The sequence below is a fragment of the Rhododendron vialii genome, chromosome 13a, assembly GCF_030253575.1.
Source record: "Rhododendron vialii isolate Sample 1 chromosome 13a, ASM3025357v1".
In the NCBI taxonomy this organism is placed as follows: Eukaryota; Viridiplantae; Streptophyta; class Magnoliopsida; order Ericales; family Ericaceae; genus Rhododendron; species Rhododendron vialii.
The window spans coordinates 17,523,685-17,538,759 of NC_080569.1; the positions used below are offsets into that span (position 1 = coordinate 17,523,685).

Sequence of the window (15,075 nt, forward strand, 5' to 3'; positions counted from 1 at the left end):
TTGAGAGCCGCTGCCATCCCAGTGAGCCTTTGAACTTCCTTGATCGTTCTGGGTGGGCACAAATTTTGAACAGCTTTGATTTGGTTGGGATCGGCCTCGATACCTCTTCGAGTGACCAGGTGTCCGAGAAATTTCCCAGCGCTTACCCCGAACGCACACTTCTCAGGATTGAGCCGTAGCTTGTGTAGCTTGAGGATGTCAAAAACTTCGGCCAAGTCTCGCAGGTGGTCGGATTCCTTCTTGCTTTTGATGACTAGGTCGTCAATGTAAGCCTCCACAGTGTGGCCGATTTGTTCTTCCAACATCTTGAATATTGCTCTGTTGAATGTTGCCCCGGAATTCTTGAGTCCAAAGGGCATGACGCGGTAGCAAAAGATTCCATACGGCGTGATGAAAGCAGTTTTCTCCATATCGTCGGGGTCCATGGCAATTTGGTGGTAGCCACGGTAGGCGTCCAGAAAGCTAAGCCGAGCATGTCCTGCCGTTGCATCCACAAGTTGATCAATTTTTGGCAGTGGGAACCAATCCTTTGGACAAGCGTCGTTGAGATTGGTATAATCCACACAAACTCGCCATTTGCCGTTTTTCTTTTTGACAACCACAGTGTTGGACAGCCATGTCGGGTATTGTCCTTCTTGGATGGCGTTGGCCTCCAGCAGACGTTTGACTTCTTCGATGACGGCGTCGGCGTGTTCGGCTGCAGATCGCCGTGCCTTCTGGATGACAGTTTTAGCGTCCTTCTTGATGTTGAGGGAGTGACTGATGAATTTCGGGTCGACCCCCGGCATTTCGTTGGGGGTCCAAGCGAAAACTTCGATATTTTTCTTGGGGTATTGAAACATTTCTTCGCGGTCAGCCTCGCTGATGGAAGAGCTGATGAGGAAGAATCGGGAGCCATCCTCGTTGATCGGCATCTGGACGAGGTCTTCCTCTGCTTTGTCTTCTGCTTTTTGGCCGACGTCGTCGGTTACTGCCATGTCGGGGACTTCAACCCATTGTACTTGTTTGGCTTTGGCGGAGTTGTGGACGGCAGAAACATAGCACTTTTTGGCAATGGCTTGCATTCCGTGGAGCCAGGTTCGGCCAAGGATGGCGTTGTATGGGCTTGGTGCGTTGACGACGATGAATTCGACGGTCAGAGTTTTTGAGCCGACGACGACTGGGAGGAAGATTCGGCCCAGCGGCCAGACGGGTGCACCGTTGAAGCCGATGAGGGGTACGTCGGTAGGTTGTAGGGTAGACTCAGGTAGGTCCAGCTTTTTGAAAAGGTCGTAGTACATGACCTCTGCTGAACTTCCTTGATCGACAAGAATGCGTTTGACGTCATGCACTCCAATTTGGACGGTTACGACGAGAGCGTCGGAGTGTGGTGTTTGCACACGTTCAAGATCGCGCTCGGTAAAAGTAATCGTCCATTTGGGCAACTCTTCTGTTCGTGGACGTTTGGATCCAGGTCCTACTGCGAGTACCTGCTTGGAAGTTGATGCGCGGCTAAGGTCGGCCTGAAGAGTTGATTCAAATTCCTTTGACACTGGACCGTGGATAACGTGTATTAGTGGGCGCTGTTCATTGGGGTTGGGATTTGTCTGCCGGGTGGGCGTTTTTGAGCGGTCAATGTATTGATCGAGATGGCCTTGAGTCACCAAACGTTCCAACAGTGCCTTGTAGGGGGCGCATGCCGTCGTGTAGTGGCCGAGCTCATTGTGATATGAGCACTTCTTTCTTGGATTCTGATCAGCTTGGCCATTGCCTGTGCCGAGCTTGCCCGTCGGCCACTCGAACCATGGTTGCCTCATTATCTCTTTCAGAAAAGACCAAATGGGTTCCTTGAAGTGGGTGGTTTCGGCCACGTAGTCATGCTCTTTTGGCTGGCGTTTTTTCCCTTCTTTGATGTTGTGCACCTGCTTCTTGGGTTGGGGGTGCTGGATGATTGCTGGTGCCGGCGGTTGGGCTGTGGCCGAGGTGAAGGATGCTGTCAAGCTTGGGATGCCCTGGGCCGCACGGTCCGCATAAAACTCTTCAAGAGCACAGAATCTCTCCACGACGCGCATTAATTCTCCCATGCCGTGTGGTGGGTGGATGGCGAGTTCGTCTAGGATCTTGCTGCCGGTTTCGAGACCGTTTTTGAAAGTACGCGCAGCCCAATATTCATCGATTCCTGGAATTTCGTTGAACAGCTGCCAATAACGCTCGGCGTATTGTCTTAGTGTTTCATTTGGGAGCTTCCTCATCTGGGATAAGGATTCAGGCTCCTTGGCTGTCCTGTTACTTGTGATAAAGCGGGTGTTGAAGGCGCGTTCGAGGTCAGCCAGGTTCCGTATGGATCCAGCGGGCAATTTATTGAACCACTGGAGTCCAAGAGAGCCAAGGCTGAATGGGAATGCTTTGCATTTGATTTCATCCTTCGTAGTGCACAGCTCGATGGTTTGGCGAAAGTGAATGAGGTGAGTGTAAGCTTCGCAGCTGCTTGGGTCAAACTTCGTGAATTTTGGTAGGTGGAAATTGGGTTCGGCGATGGTGTGGATGATTTGGGAGGTGAAGGGTGAGATACCAAGGTCCTTTAGTTGCCGTTCAAATCCAGGACGCGGTGGTTTGCCTAGCTCGTCCGTGCGTGGCCTCTTTGGGTGCTTCTCTCTTTCTGATGTTTTCTCGTGTACTCGGCTGCGAAGCTTGTCCCGCAGGTCCGTTGTTTCCCTTCGGGGGTGGTCGACGGACTTCTCTTTGTTGCAATAGGTTCTGTTCCCATTCTCCGCCCCTTCGAACCGTAAGCCTTTGCCATTACGCCGAACATCGTTCTCATTATCCAAGTTTTCTGGTGGTATCCCCCCGAGGCGTTCAGAGACGTGGCGCCTGGTTTCGACGGAGTCTCGGCTTCGGCGTGAGGCCGTTGTGCGAGAGAACTCCGCGCGACCAGTCGAGTACGTGCTCGTGAATGATTCGGTGTCCCTTGTGCGGGTTCGCTCGTGGTGGGATCTCGAGTGGTGTGTACCAGATGTTGTAGGTCGTTTGTAGAGGATGATTTCTCTGGCGTCCCCTTTTTCTGGCGTAAACCCAAGGCGGTCCTTGACGGAGACGCGGTGGCCCGCCTCGTTGGGGTGGTCTCGGGGCGGCGGAAGAGGAGGAGGAGGAGGAGAATTTCTTTGCTTCCGTCGTCCGCCTCCGGTAGATCTGGAGGCGGCTGGGGTTGCGTCCTGCATATGTTGCTTCATCTGGGCCACTTCCGCTCTTAACGCTGCAAGTTCGTTGTCCCTTTCGTCGTCTCGTCGTTGCAGAAGGCGGATGTAGGCCGTTGTTACGTCGTCTACGGCCGGAGAAAGCCCAGAATCTGGGGGGAGTGAGATGGACATGTGCCTTTCTGAAAATGGTGGGAGGATTGCATTTCCACTGGTGTCTTTGGCTCCCGAAACGGAAACGTTTTGTGGATCTCCGCCCATCGCTGTTTTGAGTTTTTGACCGTCTTTTTAAGAGGAATGTGGTTTGGAAAAGAGTTTGAGCCGTTTGGATCAGAGGCTGAGAAGGGTTCACGTCGGGTTCACCAATTGTGTGGCCCCTCTTTTCCGGCCCGAGTCCTTCCTTCGTTGGTTCAGTGGTCTCCTAGCCTTCTCCACGCAGCCTGCACGATGAGCGCACGACTAAAGACCAGGCCGGGGGTTGTCCCGGCAAGGCCCTCCGGCGTGAGGATGAGTAATGTGTAGAGAGAGTAGGCAGAAGGTTATCAGAGAGTATGTAGTAGCATGTACCTGTCTAGGGTTTTCACTGCTAGGTATTTATAGAATCTCTTCACTTGCTCTCCAAGCACTAACACGTGCCCTGCACAGGTCAGGCAGTGTCATCATGACGTCACCAAATAGATCTGGTAACCGTTTTTAGGGCTGAGCTGGTACACCCATGTGCGCTCATGATCATTGCTTGTTATAACCGTCTTTACACGTGGAAAAATATGCAAAACCAGCGGCTAGCCGTGGTCGGCAGTGGCCTCGCCCTGCGGGTGGCCGAACACGCCTTCGTCGATCGGGCGTCAGATAGACAGGAGAGGACAGTTACAGGTGACTTGCCGTGGAAGGTGGCCGTCAACGAGACGATCCGACGACGAGTCCGTGGTCAAGGGAATGGCTGACGCAGAACAGGGACGGGAGCCGTGCTGAAGATGCGTGCTCGGCAAGGCACGGGCTCGGTCGTTACGTAGCGAACACATGTTCGGCCTGCTACAATCACGTGCTGACATGGTGTTCTTGGCTTCTTAAATAATTTATCATTCATCGAGGCTTCCAAACAACGATGACTGTATGTACCGAAATAAGTTCAGAACCATTTTTTGGTGTGGAATGATCAAGAATCACTGAACTAGTTTTGGATGGACCACACGGTCCACACACCCTGAACCGGCCATCCCGGTCCAAACCGATTTGCAAACAGAAAAACTACTCCAAATGGTCAAAAAGGTTGGTGGGAAAACAAAAAGAAAAATACCAAAACCAATCTTTGTCCTCATTCCTCTTCCTCTGTCTCTTCATCACCACCTATTGCTCTTTCTTCCTTCAAACAGCTGTTATCTTTGTACCTTTGAAAGAATGCTTCTGTCTCATCTTTTCCTTTATCATCACAATCTCAAAAACCCATTAGAAAAAGAATGGCATCTCTTCAAGAATTGTTGTCAGAGGAAGGATTCGAGAAAGGAAAATTCCTCAAAAACCAAAGACGAGTAAGATTCAGAGACAGAAACAAAAGACCAGAAAATGAGTTCATTACCTTGCCTATATACATTTGCCATGACAAGAGAAGTTTTGATAGCTCCAAGCACAAGGCATTAGAGAGGATTTTGCCAAATGGGCATTCAGTAATTTCATCCAACAGAAGGAGTTCATCAGATTCTAAGAGTGTTGGTTCAAGGAAAGATGAACCAGCAATTGATGAAGTTGCCATTAGAGCAATTGTTTCCATTTTGAGTGGCTACATCGGAAGGTACTTAAAAGATGAAACTTTTCGCGAATCTATTAAGAGAAAGTGCTATCTTGTTTGGAAAGAAGGAATAATGAAGATTTGGACGATGGGATTTTTGCAAACATGGAACTAGGTATTGAGAGTACTGAGATATTGGTTGAAAACCCAAGGAGTAAGAGTGCATTAATGATGAAGTCATTGAGGAACTCAATTAGACTTTTGAGCATTGTTTCTGGTTCTACTTGTGGAACCCCAAATTCCCACTTCTTTGCTTGTGCACAGCTCTACTTATCCATAGTGTACAAGCTTGAGAAAATGATAAGGCTTCCTCAAGTCATTTGCTTCAAGTTTTCTGTGATTCCCCGTTTATTGCCCGGACGCACTTGCTTCTTGAACTCTGGGAGCATTTTTTTCTTCCCCACCTTCTGCATATCAAGATTTGGTATAATAAAGAACGAGACTTTCTATCGAATTCTGAGTATTTTGATAAAGAGAAGATGAAGGACTTGAGCAAGGCTTATAATGATCAAATGGACATGGGAACTACTCAGTTTGCTTTGTACTATATGGAATGGCTTGAAGTTGGTGCTCAAGCCCCTCCTGTTCCTTCTGTGCCTTTGCCTTCTAGAACCAGTTATGGATTCTCAGAGAGGACATCATTAGATTCGTTTACTTCCCATTCATCCGTCAATAAATCGTTTTAAGTTTTTAAGATTGACTTGCTCTTTTGTCTAGATAGTGTATGAAAAATTTATCTAAAGTTTATGCATGTGTTTTCGGTATTTTTTCCCTCTAATTTTGGAAGATATAGAACTGTTTTTGGCTCCACACGGGTTGAGAGGAGGTCTATGGAACTGGATAACAGAAGTCGAGGTTCGATAAATCCATGGGATTATGAGGAAGCAGATAAAAAAGCGTGCACACATGAAGATAATGTCAAGCAACATTGTCATCCTAAAGTGGGTACCTATTTCATCTCAAAATGTTGGTTTCGATATGATCGTAGAGAAATTTTACCCATTTTTAACCTCTTTTCAAACCTTGACAGGACAGAACTATGTTACATAGAAGATTATCAAGGCAAAACTGTAGAAATACGAAATTTGAATTGTGGCCCTAGACGCATAAGTCAGACTCTTTTCGGTTTTTTACCTGCAAAAGTAAACCAACACAATGCTTGGTGCATGACAATCGTATGGGGATAAATGACCTAATTATGACAGGAAAAACACATGTTCCTCCTAGTGATCTCAAAAGGGCAATAACGACCATTTGCTCTTCAGAGAGCCTAGCCGACTGTGAAATGGCAATCCATGTGATCACCAAAACTTGGCTTGATTCACATGGAGATCCCAGCATTGAGAAAACATTGTCAAATGCACAAGTAATGGAGGGAATGCTACAGGTTTTGTTCATTTCCAATGATGATGAGGTTCTAGAATTGACTATCTCAATGTTAGCAGAATTTATAATGAGGAATGACGCTAATAGGCACATAATACTGGATTCAGATCCGCAGCTTGTTATTGTCATGAGATTACTGAGGAGTAGCAGTCTGTTTCTAAGAGCAGCTATTCTTCTTTATCTAGTGAAGCCAAAGGCAAAACAGATGACATCAATCGAGTGGATTCCACTAGTGCTTCAAGTGTTGGAGTTTGGAGATCAGTTGCAAACTTTATTAGCTGTTCAGTGCAGTCCTCAAGGGGCTGCCTATTACTTTTTGAATCAACTTGTTACTGGTTTTGGCAAAGACAAGAATTTTGAGAATGCTAGGCAAGTTGTTTCTATTTGGGGGTTGAGCGTGTTGGTGAAAAGGATGGAGAGGGGGCATGTTAGTGAGAAGACTAAAGCTGCTTCAATTATTTTCTGTTGCATTCATGCTGATGGAAGCTGCTGGCACTATCTAGCCACAAATCTGAACACGGGTCCTATTCTAGAATTACTTGCTTCGGGAAAAGAGAGGAATTCTCAATCGCTTGCTTTTGCGCTGCTAACTGAGTTGCTATGCCTTAATAGGTATAATTTTTAGTGCTTACATGAGTTCAATACTTTCATTTTTCATTTCATTACCCAATTATCCTTGATCCAAATACAGCTTAGCATCTCATTGTAATATTAGTAAAGCGGAATTATATATGAAAGAAGGACACAGGCGATAAGATTCTTACATGGTTTACAAAGTGGATGGGGAAGCTTGAACACCATCCATATCTTGTTCGTCAATCTGCAAAAGGCTCGAGTTGAGAAGCGACCAGTGCTTGCAGCCGTATTGCTACAGCTTGATCTTCTGGTAATTTTATTCCCAGGAATATATGAGTGCATAAAACTCTTACTCTGATTGATAACAAAAATATTTCAACTTCTACAATTTACAAAAAGGAACAATAAATAAATCAAAAGGTAAATGTCATCAGGAAACGGAGCTGATCAAATACTGTCTTATACATTTCAAATGCGTGTTGACATAGCTTTTGTTATGATGTGTTCCTTGATTCATTGTGCTTTTGCCATATTGCGTTGTCTTCATCAGAAAAGCTGGATTCCTGTGTTTGTTTTAGTCTCTTAGGAAACAGAAACGTTTCATCTATTTCAATGGAAAAAAAGATTGGAACTTCGGCTCTCATTGTTTGGGGTGAAAATTCTCTCTCTCTCTCTCTCTCTCTCTCTCTCTCTCTCTCTCTCTCTCTCTCTCTCTCTCTCTCTCTCTCTCTCTCTCTCTCTCTCTCTCACACACACACACACACACACACACACACACACATTAATGTGCGTCCCACTTCAAAGTTTCTATGGCCGTGCTGGAACATTTGTATCAGAGTTCAAAGCTCTATTTTTAAGAACTCACCAAACACCCAAAAATAGAAGTACAAAAATTATTTTACATGTAAAAGATTTTGCATGAAAATGTTTTCTTGTTTGTAAAATATTTTATTTAATGTCAAAACAAAGGGAACCTTTGTGCCTTGCTCAAACAAATGGTTTACGAGAGGGAGATCCTTATCTAGTAGCAGTTATGTTGCAGGCAGATCCTCTGAAGTGCAGTGTATACAGATAAGAAGCAGTATAGGCAATAACTGCAGCTTTGGATTGTCAAGTGTGTAGTGAATTAGTCCAAGAACAATCAGCCAGAGCTCTATTAATGTTGGGAGGACGTTTTTCTTACACAGGAGAAGCGACAACAGAAAAATGGCTTTTGAAAGAAGCTGGTTTTGATGAGAACTCAGATGATTCATTCCAGGGCAAGGATATTATTGTTGCAGAGTTGATGAATTCGGTAATTTTTCCTTCTTGCTAGAAAGATCAGAATATTCTCCTAGTTATTATCAGAACCTGTAGATTAGAGTTTGAAAATGTCTGAAGTTGGTGTTTCAATTGATGGCTAACTAGTAGGAACAAAAGGCCTAAACCATGAAGTGAAAGCTTCGACTTATGTTAAACGAAGAGGATTTCAATTTAATATAACTTCTAATTTTTATCTGCATTCTGCACTAAGATTCAGTAGGTCTCTGAATCATGGACTACTTCCCAAGTGTTTTCATTTGCTTTACCTTTAGTCAGTTTCTGAAATCAGGTCTGTTCACTGTTTGGTAGTGCTTCCAGTTTTCATTTCCATTTTCTTGTTGCGGAAACAAAATCAATGAACAGTGTGAATGCACTCATTTTTGTTTTCGTGCAAAAACAGACTACAAATTTGTAAGCTTTTTTTCTTGTGCTCTTCATTTGCTTACTTCACAAGTTTTGGATGGGAATGTCATCTAAATCTTCATATTAAGAGCAATAGACATAATAACATAGACATGTAACATGACACCAATGCTGACATGTAAAATTTCAAAAATCGTAGGATGTCTCACATGGGGGACACGTGCAATATGTTAGGGTAAACAAATATTGTATGCCATTTGTAATGAAATGATCATAACAAAATATAATGTAACACTACTTAGTGAAGTCTAAAGGAGGAGAATATGTAAGAAACAATACTTGTATTCTTTCATGTGTATCTAATTCATAGGCATATTCTTGAAGCGTATGAAGCTTGTTTGAGTTTAGAAAGTTCTACAAAATAGCAGGGTACCTTCTTTAGAGGTGTCTGTGCTTCCCAGTTCAAGTCTTCAAGGAATGTAAAGGAATCTCAGTCTCAGTTATAACTTTTCCCCTACAATCCTGTGTGTTGTATGACAATGGTGCAGAATGAAGAGGACGAAGAAATGCAAAATTGGCATAGGAAAGCAGCTATAGTCTTGCTTACAAGCGGCAAGAAGAGATTCCTATCAGCACTTTCTGATTCCATAACAAATGGTATTCCGTGTTTGGCACGAGCAAGCCTAGTCACTCTGTCATGGATCTGCAGTAATCTCCATTCGGTTAGCGATGAAAATCTTCAATTGGAAGCATGCTCAACCATTGTTCCATGTTTGATCGAATCGTTGAATCATGACAGAGCTCCTGAGGAAAAGGTGCTTGCTTCGTTCACTTTGCTAGCTCTCATAAAGAGTTCAGGTAAACTTTCTTTTGGATCTTCATTAAGCAATAAAGAAGAGCTTGAATGAAAATAAATTCTGTTGGTCTAAGTCTACCTTCAGAATTGGGAAACATCTGTAGCAAATAAACTTCATAAAAAGTTGCCTGCAAAATGCAGTGCAATCGAATGCTTCCTTTTAGACACCAAAGGGGTACTCCACATTTGTTTTACTAATCTAAAGTTAGATTTCCAGGAAATCCCTCAACAATGATGTTATTATTTCACTCATATATTTATATAAGCCAATACTCATATTTGGAAAGTCACTGGATCTGAATTCTGTCACCAGAGAGTAGTGTTTGGTCACTTTAAAGAACATGAACCAAATAAGCATGTTTGGCGTCATTTCTCCTAACAAGGGTTGAGTAAAGATGTGGTGGTAACTTTTTCTTGATGAGTTTTGAACGATAACTTTCTCTTACAGGATGTTTTTCTGAAATCTCATTCGTGGATAAAGGGGCTGATGAACCATCTTCGAAATCTATCCCAACTGACATGGACTGCTAAAGAGCTCATTTCAATCATCACAAGCAGTTTGAGGCATCAGTTTCTCGAGTTCGGAAATCTACCTAATGAAACTCAGATTCATCGGTAGAACTCAATTCTTTCTCGATGCTTGAAAGTTTTCTTGCCCGAGATATATTAAATAATAAATCTTCACCCAATCTGTCAACTGCGGCTTTCCCCACCACCCCCCCCCCCCCCCCCCCCCCCCCCCCCACACACACACACACACACACACAGAGACAAACACAAGATTGGGGGTGGTGTTGGATTGTGGTTTTAAGTACATAAAGTGCAGAGTTTCTCTAGGCCGCATTTTCCTTTAAAGCAGGGATTTGTTCTCTGTAAGTAAAGAGATTATTGTCCTTGTGAAATTGATCACTATTGCTTCCACGTTATGCTGCAGCCATTTTCATTTACATCTTCTCTTTGAAGTAAAGTCCAAATATACTTCAATGGTTGAGTAGATTCAAAAGAATAAAGTTTCTGGTGCAATAACATAAACATGCCGAAGATTATTGGCTGCAATTTGCTTCTCAAAGATATACCCATAAGGCAAGTGTGATTGTGAAACTATGTTAAGGAAGGATCAGAGAGATATATAGGATAAAGAATGGAAATAGAGGGGACACATTTAATTTCCGGAATAATGAATAATGAGACTATGTACACGTTTAATTTTCCGAAATAATGAATAATGAGACTATGTATAAATCATCAGATGAGTGACACTGTGATTGTTTGGAGTGAAATAAAGATGGAACAAAGAAATAAGTATTATTTTTTACTGTTGGCTGAAGCTGGATATAATCTAGAAAGGGAGATAATTCAGAGAGGAGGAACTAGCTACAGTAATAATATCACACTCCTCATGGTATAAACTATTCTTGCATCGTGTACTAAATAGACAATAGTCTACCCAGTTTCTCCCCTGCCTTGGACATTTTAAACCCCATTCCAGACTTCGTAAGCTACATTTCTTTCACTTAACCAATAAAGAGAAAAAAATTGAGGAACTAAGCTGAATTTACCCAACTCTCTTGAGCTTTAGACGTATATTCTCCAATAATTAATTTTTGACCAAAAAGAGTAGAAAACTGATCCCAACTTTTTTGCTAATTTATCTTCAAAATAGGATCATGAGGTAAACCAATAAACGGTTTGCGGAAGAATTATGCGCTTATGTAAGTCTAATTTCTCTAATCACTGAAAGTTTTAACCTAAAACAAAAGAATAAGTGCCTTACCCTAGAATTATGGTGAAGCTCACTTTCCAAAAAGCTGGTGTTCGGTCTCAGCAAAAGCTCCCAAGGCCAGTCAGCGTCCAAACAATTTAGATTTTACCTCGAAACACCATATCATCAACCAAAGGAAACCACCGGTTCAAAAAAAAACAAAAACAAAAACCCAAAGGAAACTCCACATGACAACTTTGCACTAATGCTATGCCAAAATTTACTTGCAAACCTTAGCACCTGTGAACCCAAAGGGGCAAAGGGAAGGGGTCGGCAGGGTGATCAAGGCTGGGAACTTAGATTCTTGCTCTCTTAACAATCCAATCGGATACAACTAATGGAAGGAAATTGTGGCAGACTGAACATAACCGTCTGAGCCTTGGCACTCATGGCCGTGCCTGAGCGCCTGTCCCGGGGCTCGGCAATGAGTCAAGGCTTTTTGCCCGCCTACATGGCGCCCATCTCACGCCGAGCCCACCCGAGCTCAGCCACCTCCAAGGATACAGCTCCGATAGGTTTTTCACTTGAGTTGTCCCCTGGGCTCGGCCAATTATGGAGCTCGGCCACCCATCGTGGTACGTGCTCTCCCACGTGCTGAAACGGTTATGCCAAAGGATAATGATGAGCGCACATGGCCATGCCAGCTCACCCCAAAAAACGGTTACCAGATCTATCCAATGATGTCATGAGACGTCGTCAAGCTCGTGCAAGGCACATGCCCGTACTTGGGGGGCAAGTTAAGGGGACTCTATAAATAGAAAGCGAGGGCAACCCTAAAAGGTACGTGCTTCGACACACACGCTATGCTATCTCAAAACCCTAGTCTCTTACTTGATTCTCTGCACATTTTCATCCTCTCGCCGGAGGGCCTTGCCGGGCAACCCCGGCCAGGTCTTAGTCGTGCGTTCACTGTGCAGGATTGAGAGAGAAGGCTAGGAAATCCACAAACCAACGGAGGAGGATCCCAGATCAAAGGATCACGAGCCACACAATTGGTGAACCCGACGTGAATCATTAAACTTCTGACCCAAACGGCTCGAACCTCCTTCAATTCACCCTCCTCCTCTCAACAACCACCACAGCTTCAATCACCATGGGCGGAGATCTGGCGGACGTCACCGTCTCAGGGGCCAAAGACGCCAATGGAAACACAATCCTTCCACCATTTTCGGAGAGGCACATTTCCATTTCACTCCCCCTAGTTCTGGCCTCTCCCCAGCAGCGGACGACGTAACAACGGCCTACATCCGCTTGTTACAGCGTTGCGACGAAGATAGGGACAATGAGCTGGCAGCTCTAAGGGCGGAAGTTGCCCAAATGAAACAACAGATACAGGGAGACAGAAGCGGGAGGCGACGAAAGCAAACACCACCCCCACCACCACCACACGAGCGTCCTCCCGGAACCGGCCATCGCGGCTCCGTCAAGGACCGCCTTGGCATCACACCAGACCCAGGAGATGCAAGGGAAATCATACTTTACAAACAGCCTACAACATCCGGAACACACCGCTCAAAGAGCCACCACGATCAAACCAACACCAAGGATACTGAGTCGTTTACAAGCACATACTCGACTGGTCGCGCGGAGTTCTCTCGCACAACGGTTTCCCACCGTAGCCGAGATTCCGTGGAGACCAGAAGCCATGTATCCGAACGTCCAGGGGAAACCCCAGCAGAAAATTTTGACCATAACAACCAGGCTCGACGGAACGGGAAAGGCGTGCATATCAAACAGCCGAACAACAAAACCAAGACCCACATAGACAGAGGAAAGTCTGTTGACGGCCTTCACCGAACGACAGCAGATTTACGAGACAAGCTTCGGTATCGAAACCATGAAAAATCCCCAAATAGAGACTATAAAAGAACAAAGACGGATGGGCATGGCAAGCCACTGCGCCCTGGCTTCGAGCGACGACTAAAGGACCTCGGCGTCTCTCCCTTCATGTCCCACATAATCAACACGACGGCCGAACCCAACTTCCATCTGCCAAAGTTTACAAAGTTCGATCCAACCACTTGCGAAGCTTACACCCACCTGATCCATTTCCGTCAAACCATTGAGCTGTGCACCACAAAGGATGAAATCAAATGCAAAGCATTCCCGTCCAGCCTCGGCTCCCTTGGACTCCAGTGGTTCAACAAATTGCTCGCTGGATCCATACGGAACTTGGCCGACCTTAAACGCGCTTTCAACACTCGCTTTATCACAAGCAACAGGACCGCCAAGGAGCCTGAGTCATTGTCCCAAATGCGGAAACTCCCATCTGAAACTCTCCGATAGTACGCCGAACGATACTGGCAATTGTTCAATGAAATTCCTGGAATCGACGAGTACTGGGCCGCAAGAACCTTCAAAAATGGCTTGGAAATTAACGGCAAGATCCTGGATGAACTTGCTATTTGCCCACCCCACAGCATGGGCGAGTTGATGCGCATCGTGGAACGGTTCTGCGCTCTTGAAGAATTTTACGAGGACCGTGCAGCTCAAGGGCTAACGAACTCGACTACGAGCCTCCCAACGGTCACACCTCAGCTACCGGTACCAGTCGCAACGCAGCAGCCTCAGCCAAAGAAACTTGTCCACAACATCAAAGAAGGAAAGAAGCGCCAGCCGAAAGTACACGACTATGTGGCCGAAACCACATACTTCAAAGAACCCATCTGGTCTTTCTTGAAGGAAATCATGAGGCAACCGTGGTTCGAATGGCCAACAGGAAAGCTGGGCACAGACACTGGCCAACCAGATCAAAACCTACGAAAGAAGTGCTCATACCACAATGAGCTCGGTCATTACACAACGGCATGCGCACCATACAAAGCACTATTGGAGCGTTTGGCAACACAAGGCCATCTCGATCAGTACATCGATCGAACCAAAGCACCCACCCGTCCACCTGCTGGCAATCCCAACCCAAATGAACCGCGGCTGACGATACATGTTATTCACGGCCCCATGACAAAGGAATCTGAAACTAACCTGCGGGCCGACCTCAATCACGCATCCACCTCCAAGCATGTACTCACGGTAGGACCTGGATCCAAACGTCCACGTCCAGAAGAGTTACCCAAATGGACAATAACGTTTACTGAGCGCAATCTCGAACATGTGCAAACACCACACTTCGACGCCCTCGTCGTAACCGTCCAAATTGGAGTCCATGACGTCAGGCGCATTCTAATCAATCAGGGAAGCTCGGTGGAGGTAATGTACTATGACTTATTCAAAAAGCTTGATCTCCCAGAGTCGGCTTTGCAACCCGCCGAAGTATCCCTCATCGGATTCAACGGAGCACCCGTTTGGCCACTTGGTTGAATCTTCTTACCAGTTGTCGTTGGCTCGAAAACATTGAGTGTCGAATTCATCGTCGTCAACGTACCTAGCCCATACAACGCCATTCATGGCCGAACTTGGCTACACGACATGCAAGCAATCGCCTCAACCTACCACCAGGTCGTTCGCTTCATCAGTATCGATGGGAGACAGGGAGATCTACGAGGAGACCAAATAGCCTCCAAAAAGTGCTACGTCTCAGCCGTCCACAATTCCACCAAAGCCAAGCAAGTGCAATGGGTCGAAGTCCCAGACATTGTCGTGATCGATGACATCGACCAGCAAGCTGAAGACAAAGCAGAAGAGGACCTCGTCCAAATGCCCATCAACGAGGATGGCTCCCGATTCCTCTTAATCAGCTTCTTCCATCAGCGAGGCCGACCGTGAAGAAATGTTCCAAAACCTCAAGAAAAACATAGAAGTTTTTGCTTGGACCCCCAACGAGATGCCGGGGGTCGATCCTGATTTCATCAGTCACTCTCTCAACATCAAGAAAGATGCCAAGCCTGTCATCCAGAAGACGCGGCGTTTTGCA

The 15,075-nt window shown here is 45.5% G+C and overlaps 2 protein-coding genes across 4 annotated transcripts; both read left to right on the plus strand.

The window, feature by feature from the left end:
- The first annotated feature begins 4,361 nt into the window (after positions 1 to 4,361).
- LOC131313744 (putative E3 ubiquitin-protein ligase LIN-2) lies at positions 4,362 to 10,187 on the plus strand. 3 transcript variants are annotated; one of them, XM_058342237.1, is made up of 7 exons: positions 4,362 to 5,638; positions 5,747 to 5,900; positions 5,990 to 6,957; positions 7,084 to 7,231; positions 7,964 to 8,215; positions 9,135 to 9,444; positions 9,891 to 10,187. In XM_058342237.1, the coding sequence occupies exons 3-5, from the start codon at positions 6,137 to 6,139 to the stop codon at positions 7,994 to 7,996; spliced, it is 1,002 nt and encodes a 333-aa protein (XP_058198220.1). In that variant the 5' UTR covers positions 4,362 to 5,638; positions 5,747 to 5,900; positions 5,990 to 6,136; the 3' UTR covers positions 7,997 to 8,215; positions 9,135 to 9,444; positions 9,891 to 10,187. The 3 variants fall into 3 exon arrangements, with proteins under 3 accessions (XP_058198220.1, XP_058198221.1, XP_058198222.1); XM_058342238.1 differs by having other exon boundaries at positions 4,362 to 5,900; positions 7,953 to 8,215; XM_058342239.1 differs by having other exon boundaries at positions 4,432 to 5,900; positions 7,953 to 8,215.
- A 3,438-nt stretch (positions 10,188 to 13,625) lies between these two features.
- LOC131313929 (uncharacterized) lies at positions 13,626 to 14,522 on the plus strand. The gene is made up of 2 exons (XM_058342423.1): positions 13,626 to 13,826; positions 13,887 to 14,522. Exons 1-2 carry the CDS (start codon positions 13,626 to 13,628, stop codon positions 14,520 to 14,522), a joined length of 837 nt encoding a protein of 278 aa, XP_058198406.1.
- Positions 14,523 to 15,075: the final 553 nt, after the last annotated feature.

What these genes read in the sequence shown, in the direction of transcription:
- LOC131313744 (XM_058342237.1), top strand. Translation starts at nt 6,137, where the DNA reads ATGGGGATAAATGACCTAATTATGACAGGAAAAACACATGTTCCTCCT. An exon ending in GAGTTGCTATGCCTTAATAG is followed by an intron (nt 6,958 to 7,083) that starts GTATAATTTTTA and finishes TATATATGAAAG; the next exon opens with AAGGACACAGGCGATAAGAT. An exon ending in TGCTACAGCTTGATCTTCTG is followed by an intron (nt 7,232 to 7,963) that starts GTAATTTTATTC and finishes GTTATGTTGCAG; the next exon opens with GCAGATCCTCTGAAGTGCAG.
- LOC131313929 (XM_058342423.1), top strand. Translation starts at nt 13,626, where the DNA reads ATGGGCGAGTTGATGCGCATCGTGGAACGGTTCTGCGCTCTTGAAGAA. An exon ending in GAAAGAAGCGCCAGCCGAAA is followed by an intron (nt 13,827 to 13,886) that starts GTACACGACTAT and finishes TCTTTCTTGAAG; the next exon opens with GAAATCATGAGGCAACCGTG.